Below are 27,771 nucleotides of genomic sequence, written 5' to 3'. Positions count from 1 at the left end.
AAGCCACAGCCTAGTAGGCGGAGGGTCTGCAGGGGCTGCTGGGCTGAGGAGGCGTGGCCGCTGCCCACTCCCGCCTCTGCGGTGAGTCCTCCCTGAGCCGGCGCCCCACCCTCCCGGAGGCAGTCTCCGCGTGGGCTGGCCCCCTTCCCGCCTGGCTGGCTGTAGGGGACAGGCGGAGGGACGGCGGTGCCGCAGTGAGCTGGCGGGCAGGGCTATGGGAACAGTTGGCTGTGCCTTCAGAGTTTCCACCGCCACCTCCTCCACGATTTAGCGCGCGCTCGTGTGTGTGTGTGTGTGTGTGTGTGTGTGTCCGTGTTTGGAGGCCCCCCCCCCCCCCCCCCCCGCGCTCTGAGGTGCCATGGCAACGGCCCCATAAACCCGCCCCCACGCGCTGCCTGTTGGCCGCCTGCCCGCCGGCGCCTCCCACCGCGGGATCCCCCACCCCCGCCCTATTTATGATCTGTTCCCGGGTTGTGCTTGGTGGGAATGGGTGTGTCGGCTTCGAGGAAGGGGGAGAACGCGGATCCGGGTGTTGCTCGGTGCAGCACAGCGTGGAAGAGGGGGTATTGGGTGGAATGGGGCAGATGCAGGATATCCGTGGTTGGAACCTCAGTTATGGGGACCTGGGGATGACTGATGGGTGTGGCTGTGGCCGAGCCAGGCTGCACAGCCCCCCACATTGAGCCTGCAGCCCCTTCCCCCATCCCGCTCCTGGGCCCCCTTCCACTCAGTCCCTAACCCTCTCCCGGTGTCGTGGCCTCAGGCTGCCCAGGGTGGGGTGTCTGCATGGCCGCAGGGGAGACAGGCACGGGGCTGCAGGGACTTGGTGACTTTGATTCCCTGTGGCAGCTGAGTTTCTAGCCTGACAGCTGGCTTGAGGGGAGGGGTGGGTGGAGGCCCTACTCGGAGCCCCCCACCCTGAGCCCTGCTCTGAGTGCTTTGGGCTCCCAGAGGACTCCTTGTTCCTAGGCCAGCCTTGATCTGGCCTGGCATCAGAAGTGTTCAATAGGGTGGCCGCTGTCTCTGGCCTCACATTTGGAGGTGGGGGCTCTATCCCTTTGCCTGTTTGGTGGACAGCAGCCAATGGTGCCTGCAGCCGGTCTGTCCCTGTGTTAAAGCAGCTGCCTGTGCCCTTTCCCCTCAGACCTCTGCCCCCCAGACCCTAGCTCTCCCCTCAGACCTCTGCCCCCCCAGACCCCTAGCTCTCCCCTCAGACCTTTGCCCCCCGAGTCCCCAGCTCTCCCCTCAGACCTCTGCCCCCCCAGACCCTAGCTCTCCCCTCAGACCTCTGCCCCCCCAGACCCTAGCTCTCCCCTCAGACCTCTGCCCCCCCAGACCCTAGCTCTCCCCTCAGACCTCTGCCCCCACAGACCCTAGCTCTCCCCTCAGACCTCTGCCCCCCCAGACCCCTAGCTCTCCCCTCAGACCTCTGCCCCCCGAGTCCCCAGCTCTCCCCTCAGACCTCTGCCCCCCGAGTCCCCAGCTCTCCCCTCAGACCTCTGCCCCCCCAAGTCCCCAGCTCTCCCCTCAGACCTCTGCCCCCCCAGACCCCAGCTCTGCCCTCAGACCCCTGCCCCCCAAGTTTCCAGCTCTCCCCTCAGACCTCTGCCCCCCCAGACCCCAGCTGTCCCCTCAGACCCCTGCCCCCCAAGTTTCCAGCTCTCCCCTCAGACCTCTGCCCCCCAGACCCCTAGCTCTCCCCTCAGACCTTTGCCCCCCGAGTCCCCAGCTCTCCCCTCAGACCTCTGCCCCCCCCAGACCCCAGCTCTGCCCTCAGACCCCTGCCCCCCAGACCCCAGCTCTGCCCTCAGACCTCTGCCCCCCAAACCCCAGCTCTGCCCTCAGACCCCTGCCCCCCCAGACCCCAGCTCTCCCCTCAGACCTCTGCCCCCCAGACCCCAGCTCTGCCCTCAGACCCCTGCCCCCCAAGTTTCCAGCTCTGCCCTCAGACCCCTGCCCCCCCAGATCCCAGCTCTGCCCTCAGACCCCTGACCCCCAAGTTTCCAGCTCTCCCCTCAGACCCCTGCCCCCCAGGTCCTAGTCCTCCCTCAGACCTCAAGTGCCCCAGGGGCCCGGATGGCCCAGCAGCCCCCTCTTCAGATCCTTGTGAATCCATGAAGTCCTGAGACCACAATCCTGAGTTGGGTCCGTGGCCTGAGACCCCTCCTGCCCTCTCTGCTCCCCGCTTCCCTTCTGCCCGTCTGCCACCCTTTTAGATTCCTGGTCCACAGCTACTCTCGTCCCGACGCCCTCTAGGCTTGGGAACCTTGAAGGAAGTGTTTAGAAACTGATGTAATTTCTGACGTTGGAGCCCTGGGGCCTGGGAGGGGAGGGGGGCTGCGGTGAGGAGGCTGCCACTGCGAGGTGCCCCCCACTCCGTGAGGGGCCCTGCTGGCTGTGGGTGGGAGGGGCCGCCTGTGCTGCTGAGTCAGAGGGGGCCGGCCTGGGCGTCCCGGAGGGCGGGCGGGAGCCTCGGCTCGGCAGGCCGCGGGCAGGCGGCAGTGCCGGCAGGAATCGCACCGAGCCAGGGAGCCAGGCGCCGCCACAGCCCGGAGCCCGCGCCCTCGAGCTCAGCGCCGCGGCCTGCCTGCCCTGCGGGCCGGCCCTTGGCACAGCCGTTGCCGAGGGCACCTCGTCGCACCTCCTGCCTGTGCCCCGCCTGCTGCCCTCGCCTCACCGGCTCCGGCAGCCATGGTGGCTGGCATGCTCATGCCGCTGGACCAGCTGCGGGCCATTTACGAGGTGCTCTTCCGCGAGGGTGTGATGGTGGCCAAGAAGGACCGGCGGCCCCGCAGCCTGCACCCCCATGTGCCCGGCGTCACCAACCTGCAGGTCATGCGTGCCATGGCCTCTCTGCGGGCGCGGGGCCTGGTGCGGGAGACCTTCGCCTGGCGCCACTTTTACTGGTACCTCACCAACGAGGGTATTGCCCACCTGCGCCAGTACCTGCACCTGCCGCCGGAGATCGTGCCCGCCTCTCTGCAGCGCGTGCGCCGCCCTGTCGCCATGGTGATGCCTGCGCGCCGCACGCCCCACGTGCAGGCTGTGCAGGGTCCCCTGGGCTGCCCGCCCAAGCGGGGGCCACTGCCAGCCGAGGACTCTGCCCGTGAGGACCGGCGGGTCTACCGCCGGAAGGAGCCTGAGCAGGGGGCACCTGAGGCCCCTGTGGTGCCCGCCACCTCCCCTGGAAACCTGGCGAGTCCAGGCCCGGAACCTGCCCCAGCCACAGGTCAGCTAGCTCCTGGCCCCAGCCCTGGGGGGCGGGAATGCTTGGTGGGCTGGGGTGGGCAGTGCGTGTGCGGGAGCTTTGCTCACACCAGCAGGTGGCGCTCTCTCTGCTGGAGGGTGCTGGGAGCTCTGGTGGTGGACCCACGTGGCTCCTCCTCCTGGCTTGAGGACCTTGGGGTGGATAGGCCAAGGAGGAGCCAGTGGGCTGCTGCCAGCCCATCCCCAGGCACGCCCTGGGGATAGGGGTGGGGCTTATAATGCCTGGACTGGCAGGAGCAGCTGTTGGCACAGCCCTGCCCCACGCCAGCTTAGCCCCATCCCCAGTGCTGCCCTCGTCCTAGCCCCTCGCTGCCCCCGCTCCTGGTCCCAGTGGCCTGTCTGCCCCAAGGCCCTCTCTGCGTGAGGCGGAGGTGTGCAGAGGAGGGGCTGGGATGGGGCAGGGTGTTGTCCCCACTCTCCAGCAGTGTGGCCCAGGCAAACTGCCTGACCTGTCTGAGCCTTGAGTCTGTCCAGTGGGGGTGACATCTGCCCGTGTGGTTTTGTGGCTCAGATGCTGTATTGTGACTGAGTGCTTGACGGCAGTGGAGGGGTGGGGAGACGAGCAGAACTTAGGCAGGAGCATTGCCAGCAGGCCAGAGGCCAGGGCGTGGCAGGTGCTGGGCCCAGCCGAGGGTCTAGGCAGACCCTTCCTGGTGGGAGCTGGGTCCCAGAGGATGGAGCAGGTCCTGTTGTCGCAGGGGTTGTCAGTGGCCCCTTGCCATGCCCCTTCTCTGTAGCATCCCTCTGTCCCTAAGCACCTGTGCTGGCAGGACCCAGGTGGACAGATGACATGTGTCCCGTGCAGCTTGAGGATAGCACATGCGCTCTCGGAGCCCACTGGCAGTGGTGCTGACTTGAGGCGGCCCGGGTTCCCTATCACAAGGCAGGCTTGATCCCTGCTTCACTCTTTGTGTCTCACCATTCAGGGAGGAACTTGTTCTCTAAGGGGCTGGGAAGGGGCCCAGGGGTGAGACCAGCAGAGTGGGCAGGAGTTTGCCAAGTGAATGGGGGTCAAGGGACCCAGGTGCAGACCCAAGGTTCTGAGCGGGAGCCCCAGTTCTGGCCTGGTCTGGGTTGGGCCTGAGAGGGCCACGCTGTAGGAGCTCATCCTAGGGTAGAGAGGCAGCCTCCGGGCTCTCCCTATGGCCTTGAGCAAGTCATGTGGCCTCCCCAACTCTTGTCAATGGGGTGAGAGTGTCAAGGAGACAGTTCTTGGCCGGGTGCTTGGTCAGCACTGATCAGCATCCAGTGGCCAGATCCTAGCCCAGGGGGCCTTCTACCCTGGCCTTCCCCTGGCTGGCGCCCCTGCCCACCCTCAGTGGTTTGGCTGACCAGCCCTCTCCGCCTTCTTGGGTCATGGGTGTGGTGAGCCCCTCCTTTTCTCTCCTTCCTTCCTTGTCTGTGGCCAGGCTGGGCAGCTGGGTGGGCAGTTGGCAGTGGGGCCAGGAGGGAGGATTGGGTGTGGCTGCAGTGGGCAGAGCAGAGGGCACCCCCCAGCCCTGACGGAGGTGACTCAGTCTTCCCTTCCTAGCCGCAGCCGCTGGTGGCAGCTCAGAGTTTCCAACAGGAAATGAGCTCCAGCTCCAGGCTGAGTCAGGGCCTGCGGGTGTGGGCTCTCCTCCTCCCTCAGGGCCAAGCACAGGACCGGGGGCTACTGTCGCTCCAGGAGGATGCCCAGGGTGCCTTGGGTGCTGGGTGTGGTGTGGGACTGTGTCATTGTCTGCAGGGGTCACGATGGCTCCACACTCAGGCTGGGGCTAGAACCACTGACTTCTCAGATTTAAAAATTATCAAGTAATGAACCACAGACCCCTTCCTTCCCCGCAGCCCTGCTCCTCTCCAGTCAGTTGGCAGAAGAGCGAGGGCAGAACCGTGTGGGGCCAACTGCACTGGTCCCCAGAATGGCCTCGGTCAAATGGGCTGCCTCTGTCTCTCCAGCCCTTGCTGGGGAGCTGTGGACACTTCAGGCCAGTCAGATGTGCCTGCTGCACCTCGTTCCCCACCCCTGAGGCCCCACTCCCTCCCTGTGCCCTGGTGGTCTGCTCAGTCGTGTGGGAAGGCATCTGCCAGCTTGTTCAGCCACATTCCGGCCAGACCCACATGGAACCCCTGGCCCAGGGAGCCCTCAGCATTTGGGGATGAGCGAGTGATGGGGAAGTAGCTTTGGGAGCTATCAGGGTGGGTCCCTCTGAGGAGGCGCCCTGAGTGGAGCCCTGACCCATGAGGAGGACTGCACTCCACCAAGAGCAGCCCCGCAGAGGCAGGGAGGCTGCGCGTGGCGGGAGGGCCAGGATCCGGGAAGGCTTGTGGCTGTGGCGAGGAGTTTGGTGCACTTTCTGTGGTGGAAGGCCGGTGGAATGGGTTTTTACATGTGAATTTCATTTATGGGCATTAGCAGTGCCTCGCCTGCCTCAAAATTCAGAAAGAACCAAAATGTTTATAGAGAAAAGGTACCCTCCCGAATGCTCTCAGCACATCTGCTCCAGAGGCATCTTATCCGTCATAAGCAAGTGGCCCTCGAGGACATTGCTTCTCCCCACCCCGCTGTGCACCTTGCCTCCCGCGAGGCACTTGTCCCGGAGGAGACCAGGGGACGTGGAGGCAGCACACAGAGCTGCCCTGCTCTTTTTTATGGCTACGTGGCACCCCGCGTGGGACACGTGGTTCCAGCTGCCTTGTGACACTCACTAGCTTTGCATCTGGGTTGTGCATTCAAGGGGATATCTGTAGGAGAACCCTGTCAGGTCTTTTAAGCAGGGTTGTGGCAGGATTAGGTTGCCTTTTGCCGGGGCCTGTGGTGGCTGTGTGGGACAGTGTGTACATGAGGGACACAAAGGCAGGGACACAGTTAGGAGATGTCACCAGGCTGGAGGCCATGGTGGCTGGGATTGAGCTGGTTGTAGGGGATGTGGGCGGAAGAAGGGGCCAGCTGTGGGGGCTGAGGGAATGAGGATGTCGAGGAGGAGTAGGGAGTGCAGGACTGATGGGGCCTGTGGGCCGGGCTGCGCTGGGCAGGGCAGGCACAGTAGGGAAGACTGGTGGGCCATGTGGGCTGTGCCTGAGGGCTCAGGGATTTGGGGCCGGCTGGTCCACCGCACCCCCCAGCTGGTCTGACCCGTTGGTCCACAGGGCTTCAGCTCTGCTGGGCTCGCTGACTCAGGGGTGGCCATGAGGAGGAGCCACAGCTCCCAGAGCTGGGTGGGGAGGCGAGGGCATGAGCGAGCCCTTCCTCTGCCCTCCCACCCCTTCCCTCCTTCCTGCCTTCCTTTCCTTTTCCCTCTGCCGCCTTTTGGAGCGGCCTGGCCTGTGCTCTGGCCCGCGCTCGGTGGCCATGGACAGGTATAGCATGGAGGAACTGATTCAGCTGGTCCAAGGTAGGGTAGGTCCTGGGTTACGGGGCTGTGGGCATGCCGGAGGGAGGGACCAAGGCCTCCGGCTGGGTTGAGCTGGGCTGGGCTCTCCCAGGCAGCCTGTGGCTGGGGCCCTGGCAGGGCTGGGGCTGCCTGCATTGCCCAGGAGTCAAAACTCAGGGATGCAGGGATGAACAGGTCATCTCAGAGCTGCCCCGGGGTGTGTCTGGTGTGGGAAGGAGGCATCTGGAAGTGGCAGGCCCTGTCCCAGGTCTCTGTGGGGTGTGGAGAGCTGTGCACTGCCCTCAAGGGGCACTCTCACCTCCAGGAGCCAGTCCTCCCCCAGGCTCCTCTAGGCTTCCCCTAGCCCCGCCCCGGCCCGCCAGAGCTGCCACTGCAGGCCAGTCTCCTTCAGAAGTGAGTTTCTGAAGCGTGAGGCTGGTGAGCAGGAGGCTTGGGTGGACCTGGCCCTCCCACCCCTCTCCTTGTCACCCCTTGGCTCGCCACGTGGACCAGGGTGCTCCTACCTCAACAGTCAGAGGCCAAGTGTGGTTTGCTGTGCTTTGCTGCAGGCTGACCACACATGCCAGAGAGGCCACCTGGGCTCAAATCACAGTCTTGTGTGACCACAGGCAAGCTCCTCACCTTCTCTGTGCATCAGTTTCCTCGTCTGTACAACGTGATAATAGCATAGGCCTTCATAGGGTTCTCTGAGGATTAAAATAGGATGGTGCTTGACCCACAGGAAATACTACAAAATGGGATATATATCCTTATATTTAGTCCTCAACCTGCTGTCTGCCAGGGCCTGAGAGAGTCCAGGCTTCTGGGAGAAGAGGGGCAGGATTGAGACCTCCGTGTCCTGTTTCCCAGTTGCACTGAGGTCCAGGTCAGCCCAGGATGTGGTGTGGGCCTGCCTGCTGATGGCGACTTCTGGCCCCAGGCCTTCTGCAGACCAGAGGCTGCTGGGGTTCTGGGGTGGGGCCAGGGGAGGCACCAGGAGTGGCCTGGGGGCCGGGGGGTGGGCATTCACGTGGCCCAGCCTGATTTGGGACTGTCTTGGTTTCTGGCAGGTGGTGTGACCTTGAGCGAGCTGTCCCATCCCTCGGGGCCAGGTGTTGTGTTGAGGGTTTCCCTCTTGCCCGTGTGGCCTTTCCCAAGTGCGCCCCCGCCATCGTCCACACCCCTTGGGACAGGCGCCCCTGAGCTGAGCTCTCTGTGAAAGTGCTAGGTCTTGTTCCGAGGCAGCTCCTTATTATTAGAATCGCCAGTGGGAATCTGGGGGGTGAGTGTCGGGTGGCGCTGCCCTGCCAGGCTGGAGTCGAGCGAAGGCCGTGGGCCCGGGTGCCCTCGCTCTGCACGTCATGTTCTAAGTCTGGACAAATGACGGGCGTTGCTTGCCCTCCTCAGATATTTATATCCCCCTGGGCCCCCTGCCCATCCCTCCCCTCCCCCATGGACACAGGCACTGCTGCTGACAGCGGCACCACCGTGCCCTCCTCCCACCGCGCTGCCGCCACTGCCGGGCTTGCTGCCGCCTCTGAGGGGCCTGTGACCCTCCCCACACCCCGCACCCACTCCCTGTCTGCCCTCTGGGCTCCTGCCACTGTCCTCAATGAAGATCGTGCCGGGTAGGTGGGGCAGCCTTTGAAAGCCTTGTGAGAGCCCAGTGGGGCCAGGGGCTGGGGACTGGAGAGCAAGGGGCTCTGTCCTTATTTCCTTGGGTACAGCCTACAGCCTGCTTCCCAGGCCATCACTCCAGCCCCTCCCTCTTACACTGTCCGCCACCCACCATGGGGGGCGTTGGGACTTTGGGGGGGGGTGTTTGTTTTTGAGTGTGGTTGGGTCAGCTGCAAGCATAGGGGGCCAGCGAGGGCTGGGGCTTTGGCACGCATCCCCCTCGGCACCTGGCAGCTGTCACCAGAGGTTGGAGGGAGAATGGGGTGCTCGGGCACTTCAGTCACCCTTCCTGGTGGGGGCAGCGGAGTGGGGGAGGAATCATGCTGAGGCTGCCCCAGCTCTGCTGGGGGGGACTGCACTTGGCCCCACGTCGCGGCAGGCCCCTCCTCCTGGCGGGTGTGGCCGTGGGTAAGCAGGGGTTAAGGCTCCAGCTAACCTTGAGCGTGATAGCTTTGCGCAGGGACAGCTGAGCTGGGCGCCCGCTGGAGGCGGGTGGGGAGCGCCAAGTGGCCGAGCTGCTGGGAGGGAGGAGGGAGAGGAAGCAGGCGGGAGCATAGTTGGTGCAGAGGACGGGACTAGTCCAGGGCGCTAGGCAGACAGTGTGGTAGGGCCGTCCCCGCAGGTGGGGCGGTCCCTGGTCGTGGGACACCCCCCCCTCACCCGCCCTCCACACAGGGCAGGGAGGGAGCTGCCAGGCCCCGAGCTGCCGGTTCGGAAGGGCGGCTTTGCCTGCCCTGCCTGCAGCCGTGCGGCCCCAGAGCCATGGAGCCCTCCGGCAGCCTGTTTCCCTCCCTGGTGGTCGTGGGCCACGTCATCACCCTGGCTGCTGTGTGGCACTGGCGCAGGGGGCGCCAGCGGGCTCAAGATGAGCAAGGTAAGCGCCTGGGCAGCTGTTGCCAGCCGCCACCCCTGCCAAGAGGCTGAGGGCGAGGCGGGGCGAGGGACGGGCCACCTCCCTCCCGCCCCGCATTTCCCTGAGCCCTCCCCTTCGCGTCCCGGAGCTAAGTACCAGCACGTGATGGGAAAGCAGTAGTGCCCCCTTGCTTCCCACCCTGCATTGAAGACCCGGCCCGCTTCCCTGGGGTGGGGCTAGGGCTCTGTGGCTCCATCAGCGTAGAGCGTGGGCAGTGCCAGAGCGCCCCCTCCGGAAGGGCGGCCCCTCCCCCGCTGCCAGGGACAGGGTGAGCACAGGTGACTGTCAACACAGAAACCGCAGCTGGCAGGTGCAGGGCGGGTGTCCTGGGGTGGGTGTCCTGGGGCAGGTCTTGGGAGAGCTCCCGAGCCAGACTGAGGTGGGCTGGGCCTGGGCAGAGCCTCCTGCCCACAGTGAGAGGTGAGGCAGGTGCCTGAGCACCCTCTGCCAGGGCTCAGGACTGTACGGGGCGTGCAGCCAGGCCCGCTTTGCCCTCCTGTGTTCAAAGTCACTGCTCTGGGTTATAGCCGGCGGCAGCCATGCCCAGCATAGGACAGCCCAGCAAGGAGGGGTGGGGCCTGCCTGCCTGCCTCCGCTCCAGTAAATGGAGCTGGGTGGGGCCGCGGGGACTGGGCTTCTGGCCAGAGGGACTGCCCTGACCAGGACATGGAGGTAGTGCTCAGCTCTGTGCCCAGGCACCCCCCAGGGTGTGGGGCTCGCCTGCCGTGGGGGCGGCCAGGGCTGCCCGTCTCAGCCTGCGTGCCAGACCCGCTGGACCTAAGGTCTGAGTCAGGATGGGGCTTCCAGGCCAGGCTTTGGGGGCTGGGGAGTTACTGGTGACTCAGCTGCAGGGACGTTCAGTACAATGCATAGGCCGGCGCTTCTCCCCGCTGGATTTGGGCCTTCCCTCCCTCGGCCCACTTTCGTCTCCTGCCCCCACGTCAACAAGGGGCTCCCCTCCAGCCACTATCCTGGCCTGCTGCCCGCCCCCACTGCCCTGCGGTGCCCCTCGTGTCTCTGTTCTGTCCCGGGCTGTTCTCAGCCCGATGCTCCCGCCCCCACCCCGTCGCCGCAGCCTCTTCCGCGCATCTTGCTGGGAGCGGCCTCCCTGTGGACGTCAGTCGAGGGGAGTTTCCCGGCGCCCGGGCGTCCCCCGGGGCTCCCCTCTGCGCGAGCCTGGGCACTCGCAAGTTCCCAGGCCCCTTTGTCCTCGAGGGCAGCCTCCCCCTGCCCTAGTCCCTCCGGAGCGGGGTCCTCGCCCTCCAAGTGGAGGCGTGGCTTCCTGGCCCGCGCTGGGCGGGGCGCCCCGCCAGGGGCAGGTTCTCCGCGTCTGGGCCGCGCGCCCGCTGCCGGCGTCGGGGAGGGTGTGGAGCGCGGCGCCGGCGGTCTCCGGCGTGGGCTGGCGAGCAGAGGCAGGGCGCGTCTTGCTTGCTGTCCTCAGTGGGCAACCCAGGCTCATGGCTGCGGCCGGCACATGGGGGGCGGGAGGCGCCTTCGCCGCACAGAAGGAGGTTGTGTTGGAGCGGCCGTGCTGGCTGGACGGGGGCTGCGAGCGCGCCCGCAGGGGCTACCTCTACGGGCAGCTGTGCTGCGTAGGTGGGTGCGGCTGAGAGGCGTGGTGGCGCGGGAGGGGGCACCAGTCTCCGCTGAGATCTGGCACTTGGGCCGGGAAGGAGGTGGTGCCCAGCCCAGGTGCAGCCCCGCCCCGCTCTCTGCTCCGGAAACACCTGAGGAGGAAGGCAGGGCGAGGTCCCGTCGGCCGCATTTGTTCCCACTCTGGAGAAGGGGGTGGGGAGGTGGGAGGGCCGGCCTCGGCTCTGGCCTTGGTAGAAGGCACCAGGCAGTTGGCAGTCAGGACGCGGGAGGCGGGTGGGAGGTGCTGAGGGCGGGGCTCCGGGCTTTCAGCAAATGGGGCTCTTCTCCTTGGCTAGCGGATCCCTTTCTCAGGCTGTAGGCTTCCCACCCCAGGAGTGGCTTCGCTGGCTAGGGGATGTCCAGCCTGTTTCCATGTCTGTGAAAGGGGGCAGTGATACCCCTGAGAGGGCCATAGGCAGCTCTCCAGGACACTGGGCTGGTGGCAGAGGGTCAGCTGCCTGGGCAGGACAGGGGTCAGGCAGATGTGCAGGAGGGACAGTGCTGGGGCGAGTGTGTCCTGGGGAGGGCCAGCTGAGCGTGCAGCAGTGTTGGAGGAGCCAGCGTGGCCTGGCTGGGGGCACACGGGGCTGGGCCAGCCTGGGAGGGGTGGTCTGTCGGTTTGAGGTCTGAACAGGACGGGCAGGGAGGAGCATTGACAGCCAGTGGCAAGGGGCCGGCAGGGAGGCAGGGCTGGGAGCGAGGGGCCATGCAGGTTCAAGGAGAGGATGAGCTCTGAGACCCTGGGAGGAGCCCAGGGGAAGGAGGCACCTGGGGCAGGAGAGCTTCCAGGGGAAACGGTGCTGGTGCTGGCCCTGGAGGCCTGCCCAGACCTGGGGCAACATCCTTAGAAGCCCCTTAGAGACAGAGAGAAAGCTGGAGGAGGGGCTTAGGCTGGGGCCTAGGGTTGGGGCTCCCACAAGTCTTGGTTCCTCTGGGTTTCAGCTTCTCCTGGAGTTCCCTGTTCCCACCTCCTGACCTGCTCCCAGGGGCCTGTGGTATTTGTGCCCCTCACCAGAATGACACCCTATCCCTACAGGCAGGGACCCCACCTCCCTGTTACTGCTGGACTAGCCCAGAGCCTGCATTCAGTAGGTGCTCAATACAGGCTTCTTGAACTCTGGACAGCTGCCGGGGCGAGGGGTCCTCAGAAGAGGCATTTCTATAGGCTCTAAACCTGGGGAGGGGCCAGGTGGGTGTGTGAGAAGTTCTCAGCATGCACTGTACTGGGAGCACTGACCAGTGTGGGAGCAGATTTGGGATTTTGGGTGGCCTCTGGAGGGTGAAGAGCTGATGTCTGGTGGGGGCTGCCAAGCTGGGCCAAGCTCCTCAGGCCCTGCCCAGATGAGGGTGGGGGGTTGTATAGAGCAGGAGGGTCTCCCTGCATCTCATGCCAGGTTCACAATCCAGGCTTGGAGCTGAGGGGTCTTGTCAGAGGTGGGGAGGAGCATAAGACCTTCGGCAGAGCCCTGGGGGTCTGGCTGTGCCTCTAGGCTTGCGGGGGTGGGGGTGGGGGATGTAACCAACTCTGTCTGGCTTGGGTGCCCCCCACCCCATGGGTTTTGGGCGCCCTCCCGTGGCCACACAGGGGCATCAGGGATGGGGGTGGGGGGAGCTTTTCCGGGAACTGAGGCTGAAGGCGCTACAGGAGGGGGGCAGCAGCTCACAGCTGGATCACATCAAGCCAGATGCTCAAACTGGAAAATTTCTTGTGGTCGGGGCGTTCTTTCCTGTGGTAGTCGGGCGGCCAGGGCAGTCCGGTGCCGGCCGTGGGCAGCTCTGTCATTGGCCTGAGGGAGCCAGGCGGTGCCCCTGTGCCCTTTGCCCCTTTCTTCCACCTTTATGATCCTGAATAGCTGCTGTGAATCCCGCCCGACTGCAAACAAGCCCCTCACCCATCCTGCCCCATTGCCCCCAGGTGCAGCTTCCTTTCTAATGAGTCAACATGCCCGGCCCCCTCCCCAGCCCTGACTCACAGACGGGGCCCCCTCTGGGTTCTCCCTGCTGCCCCCAGCCCCTCCCCAATGTGGGGCAGAGTTCCTGTAGCTCGGGGCTGGGCCGTCCTGCCTGATGAGTCATCGCTCAGCTATGTGCCTGCTCCTGCCCACCGTGTGCGCTGCCTACAGACGGGGGCACTGCTCCAGGACGTGCTGGTGGGCAGCTCGGGAAGGGCCAGGCCAGCACAGGACCACAGTGGCCCTTGAGCAGGGGCGCATTGCAGCCTAGAAGGGGCAGGGGCCGCGGGCGCAGGGCATTAGGTCTGTGAGAAGGTGTGATTTGGGGGGGCTGCAAGAAAAGGGTGGGCAGTTGGTCCCTCCAAGCCAGGTGTCACTCAGCTTGGGGGTTCCTCCTAGAGTCCCTCCAGCAGGTAGGGTGGGCAGGCTGAGGGGCGCCCTGGGCTGAAGCCTAATGGCGTGCTCTCTAAGAGGTGTGGCCTGCAGGCCCCCTGGGCCCAGGCACACTCAGGCACCCCTCCCTGTGGTGGGGGCATCCTTCAGAGTGGCGGTGGAGATGGCATGTGGTCCTTTGTGGTCCTGGCCCCGGTGGGTATGCAGCAAGGTGCCAGGGCCCCTCATCCCCCTGGGTCCCTCCAGGGACTGCTGCGGGCAGGGTGGGTGAGGAAACCCCTGGTTTCCTGTTTCTGTCGGCGCAGGGTGTGGCTGTGGGGGAGGGGCTGTCTTCCTTCTTCCAGATGGGACACTCCCTCTCTGGGGGGTGGGCAGGGCTGGGTGGGGCCCTGGGGGCGGGGACAGCATGCTGGGGAGTACAGCAGGCAGGGAGTGGCCACACCAACTCGGCTGGGAGCTGAGCCCGCACTGTGAGCCAGCACGTCCTGAGCCGCAGCAGCCTCAGCCGCCTGTGTGCCACTTCGGGCCCTGGAGAACAGCCCCTGGAGGCTGAGGGACCGAGCACAGAAGGGGCACCATGTCTCAGCACCGCCTCCGTGTGTCCGAGCCCGAGGGCCTGAGTCACAAGAGAACCACCTCAGAGGACAACCTCTACCTGGCTGTGCTCAGGGCCTCGGAGGGCAAGAAAGGTAGTGGGCACTCCCTGCTGGGAAGGTCGGATGTGGAGCCAGGAGTGCCCGCTTCCTGCAGGAGGAAGCCTGGTCCCAGGGCGGGGGGTGGTGGGGGGCAGACTCTGATGGTCTGAATTTGGGGGACAGACTCTGAGACAGCGGCTTGGGCAGTGTGATGTGTCCTGGCCCAGGTGCAGAGCTGCTGGGGTCGGGGGAGTGGGGCTGGGGCAGCTGCCGGTGCTCAACACAGAGATCGGGCCCATGTTGGCAAGGCTGGCAGTTCTGTCTGGGCCTTGGGTATAGAGCTGTGGTGGGTGGGGGGCTCTCTGCGCCCAGCGAAAGGCCCATTGCCCTGCTGGAAGGACACAGTGCCGCCCCTCTGACCAGTCCTGGGTCCTGGCCTGGAACCTCTCTGCTCAGGGCTCAGGGAGGCAGCATGTGTGGGGGTGGGGCAGGCTGGGACTTGTGCGCTGTGGGCTCTGGGTGCGGCTGCCAGCTCTGGACCCTCCCATTTTGGGAAGGAGACAATAGGGGGATTGAGCAGGGGGCACCTTATGTGCCTGGCCACTCCCTGTCTGGACAGGGCTGTCTGGGGGCTGGCTGGGGTCTGGGCACCTTGGTCTGCCAGTCTGGTCTGGGGGGGGCGGGGGCGGGAGTGGGCAGCAAGGTGGGGGCTGTGTCTCAGTGTGTGATTCTGAGGCCCTGTTCAGGCACCAGCTACTGTGTCTTCATGGTGGTCACCTCCCAGGGGCTCTCGGGGCTTCTCCCAGACCCTGGGTAACCTGTCCTTGTCTCTCCCAGATGAGAGGGACCGCGTGCAGAAGAAAACCTTCACCAAGTGGGTCAACAAGCACCTCATCAAGGTTAGTGGCATGTGTGCGCATGTGTGTGCGTGCATGTGCGCCTGGTTGCAGGCGCTGAGGAGGTTGTGGGCGGTGGCAAAGGAGGGTGCCCTGGCCCTCTAGCCAGAACAGAGCTGCCCTCCCTGCCCTCCTGCCTGCCCGAGGCTGTCCCTGCTGCCTGCAGCTCACCTTTCATCTCTGAAACCTGTCATTTTCTGTCCTCTTCTTCCCCATGCGCTCCTGTCTCTTTTCTCCTCCTCCACCTCCTCCTCTTCGTCTCTCCTCGTCTCTTCTTGTAGCACTGGAGGGCAGAGGTAGGTGTTCTTCGGGGTGGCATGTGTTCTGTGGGCCCCCTGCCTCTTGCCCCCTGGGGTCTATGCCCGCCGCCCCAGGGCCTACTTTTGGCTCTGGGGGACCTGTGGCCATCCCAGCCCCTCTGTCCCCCCAGGCCCAGAGACACATCAGCGACCTGTATGAAGACCTCCGTGATGGCCACAACCTCATCTCCCTGCTGGAGGTGCTCTCCGGGGATAGCCTGGTACGTGTGCCCCTCCCTCTGTGGCCCCGCCTGCCTCTCACCTGGATGCCCCTGTCTGCCTTCCCTCCTTGGGGCCTTTCCCACATGCCCACTCCTTGTTCAGCCCGGCCTCACCCGCCACTGTGCCTCCTGGTCCAGAGTGTCGGGCCTGGCCTGGGAGTGGCCCCAACCCTTGTGCCGTGGGTGCACGGCCCTGCTGCCCTCTGCGTCGGAGCCCTGACACAATAATCTCATGCTCTGCTCTGCTTTGGTTTCTCTGCTGCTTGGACTCTGAACCTTGACCTCTGCCCTTTACCCTTTGCCCTGCTCTGGCTGGGCAGCCAAGAGAGCGGGACGTAATCAGGAGCTCACGCCTGGTGAGTGGTTGTGCCCACTGGCCACAGCGGCACGTGGGCTCCCCGAGACCAGGAGCTCAGCTCACCTGGGGCCAGTGGCCAGTCTGGCCCGACCTGTGCCTGGTGCTTGGGCAGCAGATGGCCATGTGTCGAGCTGCCTGCTGTCCTGCCTGCTGCACTGCCTGGGGCCAGGCCTGGGACCCGCTGGGGCTGCCACCGCAGGCAGGAGGACCCCCTCCCTGAATGCCACTTCCCTCCGCCCACAGCTTCCTGGCTATTGTCTCCCCCCCACCCCTTTCCTTCCTTCCCACAGTCTGGGCCTGGCCCCTGGACGTCCCAAACCCCTGCTGGGCCTGGCCCCTGGACCGGTGGTCCCCTTTCCCAGCTGGGGAGGGTGAACCAGGGACATGGGAGGGCTGCTGCCTCCCTGGGGAAGACCCTTGGTTCAGTTGCCACAGATGCCTTGGGGGGTTCTGTGGGTGGGCTGGCAGCCGCAGCTGTGGGTCGGGCTGTGCCTCTGCTCTGTGCACGCTGACCGGCCATGCCTCCTCTCACAGCCCCGCGAGAAAGGGAGGATGCGCTTCCACAAGCTGCAGAATGTTCAGATCGCCCTGGACTACCTCCGGCATCGCCAGGTGAGGCTGCCCACCTGGCCACAGGCCCCAGGCCCCTCCTGGCTGGCCCGCAGGTATGACCCAGGGTGGCTTGCTTGCAGGTGAAGCTGGTGAACATCAGGAATGATGACATTGCTGACGGCAATCCCAAGCTGACCCTTGGCCTGATCTGGACAATCATCCTGCACTTCCAGGTAGGGTGGCCCCCACCGACCCTCACCCACCCCTGGGAGTCTCTAGGCTGGCCTGACGTCTGGCAGGGTGTGTGGCCTGGGTGCTGGAGCCTTTGGTATCCTGGCACCTCAGAGCCTTCCTGCCAGCCCCCAGTCCAGCCCCCGCCCCATCCCTGTGCGAGCCCTGTGGCCTGAGGGCCCAGGCTTCTCTCCAAGGCCCATCCTGTGCCCTCTGGCCCTGGCTGGGCAGGACTCCCAGAGCCTCCCTGTAGAGGAATGCATTCTCTGCTCCTGGTGCAGCTGCCCGCCCGCCCGTGGGGGAAGGTTCTGGAGAAGCATCGCTGCACTGGCTGACTCACCTTCTGCCTTCCTTGGCTGCACAGGAAGCCGCAAATCTGAGAGCCGGGCGGGCAGAACCTGGCTGGCACGGCAGCTGAGTCACACAGACCGGCAGGCCCACAGGCAGACAGCTAGGGACAGGCAGGCAGGTGTGCAGATAGCCAGACAGGCTGGCAGACCTGGGCCTGAAGGATTGCACTGAGTGTAGGGACCCGCTGGTGCATGGCTGCAGCATGCCCAGGCTGGGCTGCCAGGCATACCGTGCCCAGCCCCCAGAGACCCCAGCCTGCAGCCAGATGGGCAGCTTGTTTCAGGTGTGGGGCTCTGAGCTAGCTCAGTGCCTACAGCTGCTCTCCTTGTGCCCACCATGACCAACTCGAGGGGTGCAGGGTGTGCCCCAGGCCCCTGCTCCCCATCTGAGAGAGCTGGGGCACCCAGCCTGTGGTGGCAGCGGGCGCCGGGGCTCTGACTTATTCCATGGAAGCTGCTGGCTGGAGCAGCCTGGGCTTGTGGCACTGAGGTGTGGCGGGTCCCAGTGGCTCCTCTGCTGTTGGAGGGGCCCTCTCTGCCTCAGCTGGCCTTGTGGCTCCTTGTGCACCCCAACTGGGTGCCGAGCTGCCCCTACCCTCAGACAAGTGGTCGAGGGTGGCTGTGGCTGAGCTCCTGCCTCCTGCCCGCTGCATGGGGCAGATCTCGGACATCCAGGTGAGCGGGCAGTCGGAGGACATGACGGCCAAGGAGAAGCTGCTGCTGTGGTCTCAGCGCATGGTGGAGGGCTACCAGGGCCTGCGCTGTGACAACTTCACCTCCAGCTGGCGTGACGGCCGTCTCTTCAACGCCATCATCCACCGGCACAAGTACGCAGCCGGGGGCAAAGGGACTGTGGGTGGGGCGCCCCTGGAGTACCTCGGCTGGAGACTTCCAACAAGTTGGGGCGGGAAGGGTGTGGAGGGGTGAACTCGCTGTCGGGAATGTGCTGCTAGCGGGGAAGGCGCAGGCGAGCAGCCCCAGCCCCACCCACACCCTTCCCGCTGCCCTCTAGGCCCCTCCAGAGGCACTGCCGGCTTCCTTGAGGCCGGGAGCGTCTGCCCTGCGTGGATGCCCCAGAAGGGGCCTGGGTGGCTAGGCCACAATGGGGACAGCCCCCGGGGGACCTCAGCCCCTACCCAGGACTTGGGGCCTGGCAGGCAGGGTGACTGCAGGGAGCCCAGGCTGACCGGCACCCTCTGCTCGGTGCCCGCTGTTCACTCCTTGAGCTGCGGGGGAAGGGGTGCAAAGTACACAGCATCCACGCACGGACGCCTCTGTGGGCCGGGTTCGGTGTTAGTGGGGTGGGCATTGTAACTTTTAGGGTGAGTGTGGGGTTGGGGTTCTGTGTTTGCAGGGATACGTAGGAGGATCTGTGTGTGTGTGTCCCTGTCTGTGTGCTGACTACCTGATGGGCTTCACTGCCCTCTGTGTCCCTGCCTGCCTGCCCCACCTGCCCCTTTGCCCGCAGGCCCATGCTCATCGACATGAACAAGGTGTATCGTCAGACCAATCTGGAGAACCTGGACCAGGCCTTCTCTGTGGCAGAGCGGGACCTGGGAGTGACGCGGCTCCTGGACCCTGAGGGTACATGCCGCCAACCCTTCCTTCCTCTCCCCTCCCCTGCCTCTTGCTGGGGGCTCTTCTGACATCCCTTCCCCTTAGACGTGGATGTCCCTCAGCCCGATGAGAAGTCCATCATCACGTATGTCTCATCCTTGTATGACGCCATGCCACGCGTGCCTGACGTGCAGGATGGGGTGAAGGCCAACGTGAGTGGTGGCCAGTGGGCCCAGATGGGGGTGGGATGGGGGCCTCTGGTGGCCTCTGACGGCCCTTGCTTGCCACTCAGGAGCTGCAGCTGCGCTGGCAGGAGTACCGGGAGCTGGTGCTGCTGCTGCTCCAGTGGATCCGGCACCACACTGCTGCCTTCGAGGAGCGCAAGTTCCCCTCCAGCTTCGAGGAAATCGAGGTGGGTTTGTCCGTTCAGGCCAGGGTCCTTTGCCTGCTGTGGGGGCCCAGGTGTGGCTGCTGACACCACTTGTCCCCACAGATCTTATGGTGCCAATTCCTGAAGTTCAAGGAGACGGAGCTTCCAGCCAAGGAGGCGGACAAGAACCGGTCGAAGGGCATCTACCAGTCTCTGGAGGTGAGTGGGAGTCCCTGAGGGAGGTGAGTGGGGGTCCTCAGAGGGAAATGAGTAAGTGTCCTGGAGGGAAGTGAATGGGGATCCCAGAGGGTAGTGAGTGGGAGGTCCCCGTGGGGAGATGAGTAGGGAGCATTCTGGAGGGAAGACTGTTCCGGAGCCTGGGGCCTGGGGGTCCCCTCCAGCGAGCTATGCTTGGCCTCACTACTGAGCTGCTGGGACCAGGACTGTTCCAGGTTGGGTGGGCTGGGGGCCTGGGTGGCTTGGCACCCCCTCCCTTCTTCTGGCCCAGGCCTGAACTTGGTCTCTGCCCACAGGGGGCAGTGCAAGCAGGCCAGCTTAAGGTGCCCCCTGGCTACCACCCGCTGGATGTGGAGAAAGAGTGGGGCAAGCTGCACGTGGCCATCCTGGAGCGGGAGAAGCAGCTGCGGAGCGAGTTTGAGAGGTGGGGGGGCACCAGGGTGCGGTTGAGCGGGTGGGGCCCTGCCGTGGCAGGAAAGGCACCCGAGGGTGAGTCACTGCCTGGGGAGGAAATTCCCCCCTCAGGCTGGGAAACCCGTACTCGGGCCAGCGTGACAGTGGGCTGCAGGCTGGCAGGGAGGCCAGGAGCAGGAGGGGAGCTGCACTCTGTGGCCGGGAGCCTGGCAGGCTGACCCCGCTCACGGCGGGTCCTGTGGGTGCCTTGGACTGCAGGCTGGAGCGTCTTCAGCGCATCGTGAGCAAACTGCAGATGGAGGCTGGGCTGTGTGAGGAGCAGCTGAACCAGGCCGACGCCCTGCTGCAATCGGTGAGGGGGAGGGACGAGGGGTGGGACTGGGCAGGGAGGCTGGAGGGAGGCAGGAGGAGCCCCCGAACGTGCCCCGCCCTGTGGCTAGCTGGCCAGAAGGCGGGGCACACACTGCAGCTCCTCCCTCCTGGTGTGCCGCCAACTCTGACGGCTTACTTCGGGCAGAGCTGACTTGTGGGCGCCAGCAGGACCCAGAAGAGGCCATCCTACCCTGTCCCAGACCCACCCTACGTGGCTTGCTCTCAGGAGGAGGTGGTGGGGAGGAACCAGACTCATAGGGTCCAGGGTGGGCAGGCTCCGTGGGCCTGGGCAGGAGCTTGTTGAAGGAGAAGTTTCTGGAGGGGGTGGTGAGGGATGAGGCATGGAAAGCTGTGGACAAGGCCATGAAGGGTCTGGCTCCTTGGACCTAGTGGAGGCCTTTGGACTTGATCCCATTCTCTCAGAGAACTAAGAGTCGGCCGTTTAGCCAGAAGCGTGTGTCAGGAAGATGTGCAGGGCTGGGCGGGATCAGCGCTCCGAGGCCCCTCTGCAGGCAGGTGGGAGGCGGGGCTGGCCGGGTTCTGAGTGATGGCGACCGCCTTGCAGGATGTGCGGCTGCTGGCTGCAGGCAAGGCACCGCAGCGGGCGGGCGAGGTGGAGCGGGACCTGGACAAAGCAGACAGCATGATCCGCCTGCTGTTCAACGATGTGCAGACTCTCAAGGATGGGCGACACCCACAGGGCGAGCAGATGTACCGCAGGTGGGCCAAGCTCTGCCCTGGGGGGCCTCGGTACAGGCAGCCCGGTTCCAGCTGATCTCCTGCCGACTCCTTCGCTGCCCCCAGGGTGTACCGCCTGCATGAGCGCCTGGTGGCCATCCGCACTGAGTACAACCTCCGGCTGAAGGCAGGGGTGGCTGCCCCTGTGACCCAGGTGACCCAGGTGACGCTGCAGAGCACGCAGAGGCGCCCGGAGCTGGAGGACTCCACTCTGCGTTACCTGCAGGACCTACTGGCCTGGGTAGAGGAGAACCAGCGCCGGGTGGACGGTGCTGAGTGGGGCGTGGACCTGCCCAGCGTGGAGGCACAGCTGGGCAGCCACCGCGGCCTGCACCATTCCATCGAGGAGTTCCGGGCCAAGATTGAGCGGGCGAGAACTGACGAGGTGAGTGGGTGCCTCTGGGGCGGGCAGTGGGTGGTGGGCTAGGTCGTGGCCACTGCAGGCCTCACCTCTCGTTGTGTCCTGCAGGGTCAGCTCTCCCCGGCCACCCGGGGCGCCTACCGTGACTGCCTGGGTCGGTTGGACCTGCAATATGCCAAGTTGCTGGTGAGTAGTGGACCAGGCTGGGGGCTGGGGCAGGCAGCAGGGCTGCAGCCTGCTGACACACACCCTGCCTGCCCACAGAACTCCTCCAAGGGCCGCCTTCGGTCCCTGGAGAGCCTGTACAGCTTTGTCGCGGCTGCCACCAAGGAGCTGATGTGGTTGAGTGAGAAGGAGGAGGAGGAGGTGGGCTTTGACTGGAGTGAGCGCAATACCAACATGGCCGCCAAGAAGGAGAGTTACTCGGTGAGGCGGGCAGCCGGCCTTCTAGGCCCTTCCGTGACCCCTCCCCCAGCTCAGGAGCCCCTTGGCAGCCAGTCGAGTCCAGCTTCAGGCCCCATGGGGCCCACCCTGGGCCTTGCGTGCCACTTGATGGGAGACTGGCAGACCCTGGCCTGGCCCTGACACCATTGCTAAGACCGGCCATCCCCATGTCAGGCCCTGATGCGTGAGCTGGAGTTGAAGGAAAAGAAAGTCAAGGAGATCCAGAACACTGGGGACCGGCTGCTGCGGGAAGACCACCCTGCTCGGCCTACAGTGGAGGTAGGACGGGGCTGCAGGAGAGACCAGCCTGGACCTCTCATGATGGAGGTGGCTCTGTAGGGGACCCCCCCCCGAACCCTCATGGTAGGGGTGGCGCAGGGCTGTGGGGCGCCCTCTGAGCCCCTCGTGGTGGGTGGGGCCTAACGAGCGCGCTGTGTGCAGTCCTTCCAGGCAGCCCTGCAGACCCAGTGGAGCTGGATGCTGCAGCTGTGCTGTTGCATCGAGGCGCACCTGAAGGAGAACACCGCCTACTTCCAGGTGAGACCCAGGCCCCCTCATGCCTGCTCAGCTGCAGCATCCTTGAGGAGCCCGTAGACCACTGTTGCAGATGCATGGCCCCTCCCTGTGTCCGTACAGACAGGGCTAATTCATTCCTGCACTCTGTCCTACTGAGCTATCAGAATCCTCCCCAGTCGGCCCAGTGTGACCCCTCGCTGCTGCCCCAGTTCTTTTCAGATGTGCGGGAGGCTGAGGAGCAGCTGCGGAAGCTGCAGGAGACACTGCGCAGAAAGTACACCTGCGACCGCTCCATCACCGTCACTCGCCTCGAGGACCTCCTTCAGGATGCCCAGGTGAGCCAGGCCAGGGCTCTGCAGCCTGGTGAGCGACCAAGGTCAAGGGCACTCACGGCCTGCAGGGGTGAGGGCGAGTGGCTGCCAGATTCAGGGATGGAGCGGCATAGTCAGGGGCAGGCGTAGGGGCAGTGGGGTCCAGGGTCAGGTGGAGTGCAGGGAGATGCTGGCCAGTGTCTGGGCCACAGTAGTACTTTGGAAAGTTCCCTCTGGAGGTGGGGAGGGGGGCGGTGACTAGAGGAGTTAACGGGTTGGTCAGGGGCAGGATGGGAGTTGGAGGTCAGTGCAGTGGGACATGGGTGTGAGGGAACAGCGAGGTGAATGGCAGGGTTCCAGAGTGGAGGCAGGTGGCTGGCCAGACCTGCCATGAGCCCCCTGACCCTCTAAGCCCCTGGGGTAAGTGGAGACCTGATTCAGCCTTCCTGTCTCCAGTCCTTTCACTGTAGATGGTTCTGCTGACATCTTGTGTCTGTTGTCTGGGGCAGGCACAGTCAGAAGGACGGAGGAGGCTGCTGGGTGTGGTACCCACGTGCCCCATGGCAGGGGTGGGGAGCACCCAGGAGGGGCCCTGGGGCCTTCTGGGCGTGCTTGGCGGGGAACCATGGAGGAGAGAGGAGGCTGAAAGGTTCTGTTGGCTGGGAGCTCCTGTGGTCAGGAGTTGGGATCAGTGAAGGCGGGGGGTTCTGAGAGGCTCCCTTGGCTGCAGCATTGGCCTGGGAGAGGACTGGAGAGGTACAGGCAGCTTCAGGGTGGACTCTCACCTGCCTTGGACAGTCCTTGGTCGGGTTTGGCCCTTGGAGGTACTAGGCAGGAGGAGGCGGGTGACCTGCAGTGGGAAGAGGAGGGTGGAGGGAAGAGGATGTTGTGGGGCCAGAGTGCAGCTGGGGCCCTTCTTCTGGAGAATGCAGTGAGTGGCCTGGGACGAAGGGTGGGCCCTCCGTCCTGGCCTGGAAGGAAGGAGGATCAGTGGGATCTGTTGGGAGCCAAGCTCTGGTGGCCTGGCTGGGCCACGCAGTTTGTGTATCTGGCCCCACTGCGCCCTGGGGACAGTAGGAGAGACCTCCTGATGTCAGAGCAGGGGGGTGCCAGGGGTGCTTGCTCATTGCCCAGGATGGCAGGTGGGTCTTCATAGACCTTCCTCCAGGCCACCTGGGTCTGGACACAGGGTGCTGGTCTCTGAGCTGCCCTCCCTTGCAGGACGAGAGAGACCAACTAAACGAGTACAGAGGGCACCTCTCAGGCCTGGCCAGGCGGGCCAAGGCCATTGTGCAGCTGAAGCCCCGCAACCCAGCCCACCCTGTGCGGGGCCGTGTGCCACTGCTGGCCGTGTGTGACTACAAGCAGGTGGAGGTACGAGCAGAGCTCACACATGCAGGGTTGTGGCTGGGCAGGGCTTGCACATTGGGGTGTGGGGGGGGCTGGGTGTGGCTACACTGTGACGGCTCTGTCTGCCCCAGGTGACTGTGCATAAGGGTGACGAGTGCCAGCTGGTGGGCCCCGCACAGCCATCCCACTGGAAGGTGCTTAGCAGTTCTGGCAGCGAGGCTGCTGTGCCCTCTGTGTGCTTCCTTGTGCCCCCGCCCAACCAGGAGGCCCAGGAGGCCATTACCAGGTAGGTGGTTGGGGGTTTGGTGGCTGGAGTGGGTGGCAGTGGGCAGTGCCCACACGCCTCTGACCATGTCCCTGACCTGCCAGGCTGGAGGCTCAGCACCAGGCCTTGGTTACACTCTGGCACCAGCTGCACGTGGACATGAAGAGCCTTTTGGCGTGGCAGAGCCTCAGCCGCGATGTACAGCTCATCCGCTCCTGGTCCCTGGTCACGGTATGACTGCCTCCTCAGCTGCCCTTGGGGGAGGGACGGGAGGCAGCTTCCTGCGGGCCGAGCCTGCCCCGCCTGTGCTCAGCCCTGCATGCCCCATGCCGTCCACAGTTCCGCACCATGAAGCCGGAGGAGCAACGCCAAGCCCTGCGCAGCCTGGAGCTGCACTACCAGGCCTTCCTTCGGGACAGCCAGGATGCTGGTGGCTTCGGGCCCGAGGACCGGCTGCAGGCTGAGCGCGAGTATGGCTCCTGCAGCCACCATTACCAGCAGCTGCTGCAGAGCTTGGAGCAGGGTAGGTGGCGGGCAGGCCCGGGCTGGGGTGGAAGGCTGTGGGCCGAGCAGCCGTGTGAGCGGAGCAGCCGTGTGAGCGGGACGTGTTCCCCAGGCGAGCAGGAGGAGTCCCGCTGTCAGCGCTGCATCTCGGAGCTCAAGGACATCCGGCTGCAGCTGGAGGCCTGTGAGACACGCACCGTGCACCGCCTGCGGCTGCCGCTGGACAAGGAGCCCGCGCGGGAGTGTGCCCAGCGCATCGCCGAGCAGCAGGCAGGCGCTGTCCCGTCCTGTCCCCCTCCCGTCCCTCCTCCCCCCATGCCCTCCCTACTTCAGCCTTCAAGGGGTGCTGTGTGCTGGGTCCCGTGGTCAGCTTGCCTCCTCCTTGGTCTCTCCTCAGAAAGCACAGGCTGAGGTCGAGGGACTGGGTAAGGGGGTCGCCCGGCTTTCTGCCGAGGCCGAGAAGGTCCTGGCCCTGCCCGAGCCATCACCTGCTGCCCCCACTCTGCGCTCGGAGCTGGAACTGACCCTGGGCAAGTTGGAGCAAGTCCGCAGCCTGTCCGCCATTTACCTGGAGAAGTGAGTGCACCTGTCAGCAGCCGGGGGCTGCTGTGACCAGAGGAGGGTTCTGAGCAGAGGGAGGCCTGACCGCTGTGTGCTGGGGGAGGACAGGCTCATGGGCAGGCAGACGGGGGCAAGGAGGTAGGGTCTGTTGAGGGACCCAGGGCACCATCGTTGGAGAGGTCAGGAGAGAGAGGAATGCCAGAAGGGGAGGTGGCCAGTAGCCAGTGGGGTTCAGACATGGGGCTCGGCCACATGGGGGGAACGGGTGACCTTGGGGGAGGGGCTTCTTGGCGGTGGGTGGGAGTGAGGACTTGTGGCAGGTGGTTAGCGGTGGGGCAGCGAGTGAGATAGCAGAGGGCCCGAGCTGGTGAGAAGGCCCAATGCCAAGGTCTTTTTGGGGGGCCTGTACCCCCCATCTCCCAATTTGCTTCCCCCACGGTCCCTTCTTGCCCCAGGGCCCCTGAGAAATGCAGAGTCCTCACCAGGGCCCTCTTCCTCCTGGCTGCCCGTCTCCCACCCAGCCGCAGAGCGCTCTCGTATTCTTTGTGGTTTATTTCAGCGTGTATATTCACGTAGTTCAAAGATTCACTTCTAGAAGCTTCCTGAGAAGTCCTCCTCTGCTCTCTCTTCTCAGTCTCATCACTGACTCCCTCTCTAAGGGCCCAGTCTTGTTACTGAATGTTTCATGGTCTCTGACAACACTTCAAACAATGCGTCCACCCCTCCCCGCCCTTCCCCGCAGAGGCTGACACGCTGTTTGAGAGAAGTGTCACCCTCTGGCACATGGTGTCCCCCTCACCCAGGGTTTCTCCCAGGCCCCAAGGGCAGCTGGCTCAGTGCTCCCTGCCTCGGGGCCTTGGGGCCTCCTGTTCCCCTGGCCAGTACACCCTCCTTCCAGGACTCAGGCTGGAGCTGAAATGTCCCTGTGTCTTAGAGGTCCCTGGCCACCCTCTCCCCAGGCTCTGTTCTGCTCCCCGAAGCCCATGACCACAGGCTCAGCCAACCATGAGGGCTCTGGTCCCACCGTGTTGTGCTTGCTGCTGCCTCGAGCCCACCCCTTCCCCAGCTCTGAGCTGCGCTCTCCCCACTAGGCTCAAGACCATCAGTCTGGTGATCCGCAGCACACATGGGGCCGAGGAGGTGCTCAAGGCCCACGAGGAGCAGCTCAAGGAAGCCCAGGCTGTGCCTGCCACCCTCCCAGAGCTCGAGGCCACCAAGGCCGCACTAAAGGTACTGCTGCTGGGCCTGCGCCTTGCTGCGGGGGCTGGGGGATCTAGGGGCCAGTGGCAGGGCCTCAGGCTGAAACGGCACCCACGCCTCTGGCCCCCAACAGAAGCTGCGGGCCCAGGCGGAGGCACAGCAGCCCATGTTCGATGCCCTGCGGGATGAGCTGCGGGGCGCGCAGGAGGTGGGCGAGCGGCTGCAGCAGCGGCACGGAGAGAGGGACGTGGAAGTGGAGCGCTGGCGTGAGCGGGTTGCCCAGCTGCTGGAGCGCTGGCAGGCTGTGCTGGCCCAGACTGATCTGCGGCAGCGTGAGCTCGAGCAGCTGGGCCGCCAGCTGCGTTACTACCGTGAGAGCGCGGACCCACTGGGCGCCTGGCTGCAGGACGCTAAGCGGCGGCAGGAGCAGATCCAGGCCATGGTGCTGGCTGACAGCCGGGCCGTGCGGGAGCAGCTGCGGCAGGAAAAGGTGGGCATGGGCCAGGTGCAGGCGGGAGTGGGCAGCGGTGGGGGGCGCACTCTGTGGCCGCTGACCACTCTCCCCTCCTAGGCACTGCTGGAGGAGATCGAGCGCCACGGGGAGAAGGTGGAGGAATGCCAGAGGTTTGCGAAGCAATACATCAACGCCATCAAGGTAAGGCTACCTGGCCACCTGCTGCCCTTGTGGGGGCCTGGTGATCCAGAGAAGACTTGCTGGGAGACGGGTCTGGGACCCTAGGGGTGTCCCCCAAGTCCAGGCCACACTGGTAAAAGCCTGTGGTCAGGTTCAGGGGCAGGGTGAGGGGAGGGTGGAACCGGTGGCTGACTGGTGTGTCCTCACAGGATTATGAGCTCCAGCTCGTCACATACAAGGCACAGCTTGAGCCGGTGGCCTCCCCGGCCAAGAAGCCCAAGGTCCAGTCCGGGTCAGAGAGCGTCATCCAAGAGGTAAGGCTGAGGGGCGGGGCTGGCGGGGGGAGGCCCAGCCTAACTTAGATTGAGGGGCTGAGTGGGCCTCGTGGGCCCCAGGGCTCGGGGCAGGGCTGACCTGCCTGCCCTCTCCTGCCCCCTAGTATGTGGACTTGCGCACACGCTACAGTGAGCTGACCACACTCACGAGCCAGTACATCAAGTTCATCAGCGAGACGCTGCGGCGCATGGAGGAGGAGGAGGTATGGCCCACCGTGGGTGGGGAGGCCGTCCTGCTGCCCGCCTCGCCCCAGAGGCAGCCTTTAAGAAGCCATCTGGGGCCACTTAGCACCGCTCTCCCCATTCCCCTCCTGCCTGGTGCCACCAGCGTTTCTCCTGCAGTACAGCCTGCCCTATCTTGGCCTGGTGTGCGCTGCACTGCTCTGCCCGCGGTGGCTGGTGCCTCCTCTTTCTCCTGTGTGTTAGCACGTCCCCTGTCAGGCGTCTCACTGCCTCTCTCGTATGCATTCTTCCTTGGGATTCCGTGCTGGCATCTCCCACCTGGCCACTTGCTCTGGAAGAGCTAGGAGTGGTGTCAGGTTATGGGGGCTGGGAAGGGGTGTCCCAAGGTGCCTCGGCGGGGCAGGGTGCCCACCTGTCCTGTTCCTCCTGCCTCGTGGGTGGCCCCGCAGTCTGGCCTACCTGCAGCCGCCTCTCTGCTCAGAGCCACAGGCTTGCAAGTCCCTCTTCGGAGCTGGCTCACTCCTGCGCTGCTCTCCTACGCTGGCAACCCCACACCTCCTGACCACACTGGGCTGTGGGAATGGACCTGGGTCAGGGAGGGGACCTGTGGGGCCCCTGTGGCCAGAACCAGGTCAGCAGGCGTTCGGTGGTGCTCAGGCAGGGTTGTGCGGTGGATGCGGCTCACAG

The 27,771-nt window shown here is 65.0% G+C and overlaps 1 protein-coding gene across 35 annotated transcripts in view; it reads left to right on the top strand.

The window, feature by feature from the left end:
• The window catches only part of PLEC (plectin), a 56,529-nt gene that overhangs the window by 17,470 nt on the left and 11,288 nt on the right, over positions 1-27,771 (top strand). For 7 of the 35 annotated variants that reach the window (XM_070222545.1, XM_023649171.2, XM_070222541.1 and 4 more), the window contains 29 exons: positions 14,663-14,724; positions 15,152-15,241; positions 16,134-16,211; positions 16,292-16,384; positions 17,393-17,559; positions 18,201-18,316; positions 18,395-18,501; positions 18,582-18,701; positions 18,783-18,878; positions 19,193-19,320; positions 19,569-19,662; positions 20,248-20,402; positions 20,487-20,805; positions 20,890-20,967; positions 21,046-21,207; positions 21,400-21,504; positions 21,667-21,762; positions 21,951-22,076; positions 23,274-23,426; positions 23,534-23,688; positions 23,772-23,898; positions 24,007-24,190; positions 24,284-24,441; positions 24,569-24,747; positions 25,824-25,962; positions 26,066-26,422; positions 26,504-26,587; positions 26,776-26,880; positions 27,006-27,104. In XM_070222545.1, the coding sequence (XP_070078646.1) occupies positions 14,663-14,724; positions 15,152-15,241; positions 16,134-16,211; positions 16,292-16,384; positions 17,393-17,559; positions 18,201-18,316; positions 18,395-18,501; positions 18,582-18,701; positions 18,783-18,878; positions 19,193-19,320; positions 19,569-19,662; positions 20,248-20,402; positions 20,487-20,805; positions 20,890-20,967; positions 21,046-21,207; positions 21,400-21,504; positions 21,667-21,762; positions 21,951-22,076; positions 23,274-23,426; positions 23,534-23,688; positions 23,772-23,898; positions 24,007-24,190; positions 24,284-24,441; positions 24,569-24,747; positions 25,824-25,962; positions 26,066-26,422; positions 26,504-26,587; positions 26,776-26,880; positions 27,006-27,104 (3,932 nt within the window). Of the gene's footprint in view, positions 1-2,436; positions 3,230-6,541; positions 6,642-8,078; positions 8,249-8,791; positions 9,172-10,556; positions 10,807-13,587; positions 13,880-14,662; positions 14,725-15,002; positions 15,018-15,151; positions 15,242-15,561; positions 15,598-16,133; positions 16,212-16,291; positions 16,385-17,392; positions 17,560-18,200; positions 18,317-18,394; positions 18,502-18,581; positions 18,702-18,782; positions 18,879-19,192; positions 19,321-19,568; positions 19,663-20,247; positions 20,403-20,486; positions 20,806-20,889; positions 20,968-21,045; positions 21,208-21,399; positions 21,505-21,666; positions 21,763-21,950; positions 22,077-23,273; positions 23,427-23,533; positions 23,689-23,771; positions 23,899-24,006; positions 24,191-24,283; positions 24,442-24,568; positions 24,748-25,823; positions 25,963-26,065; positions 26,423-26,503; positions 26,588-26,775; positions 26,881-27,005; positions 27,105-27,771 lie in introns of those variants that run through there. The other 28 variants (XM_023649166.2, XM_023649167.2, XM_023649177.2 and 25 more) reach the window with 23 other exon arrangements.

This window comes from Equus caballus, chromosome 9 (genome assembly GCF_041296265.1).
Source record: "Equus caballus isolate H_3958 breed thoroughbred chromosome 9, TB-T2T, whole genome shotgun sequence".
In the NCBI taxonomy this organism is placed as follows: Eukaryota; Metazoa; Chordata; class Mammalia; order Perissodactyla; family Equidae; genus Equus; species Equus caballus.
This window is presented reverse-complemented; position numbering and strand designations above follow the sequence as displayed.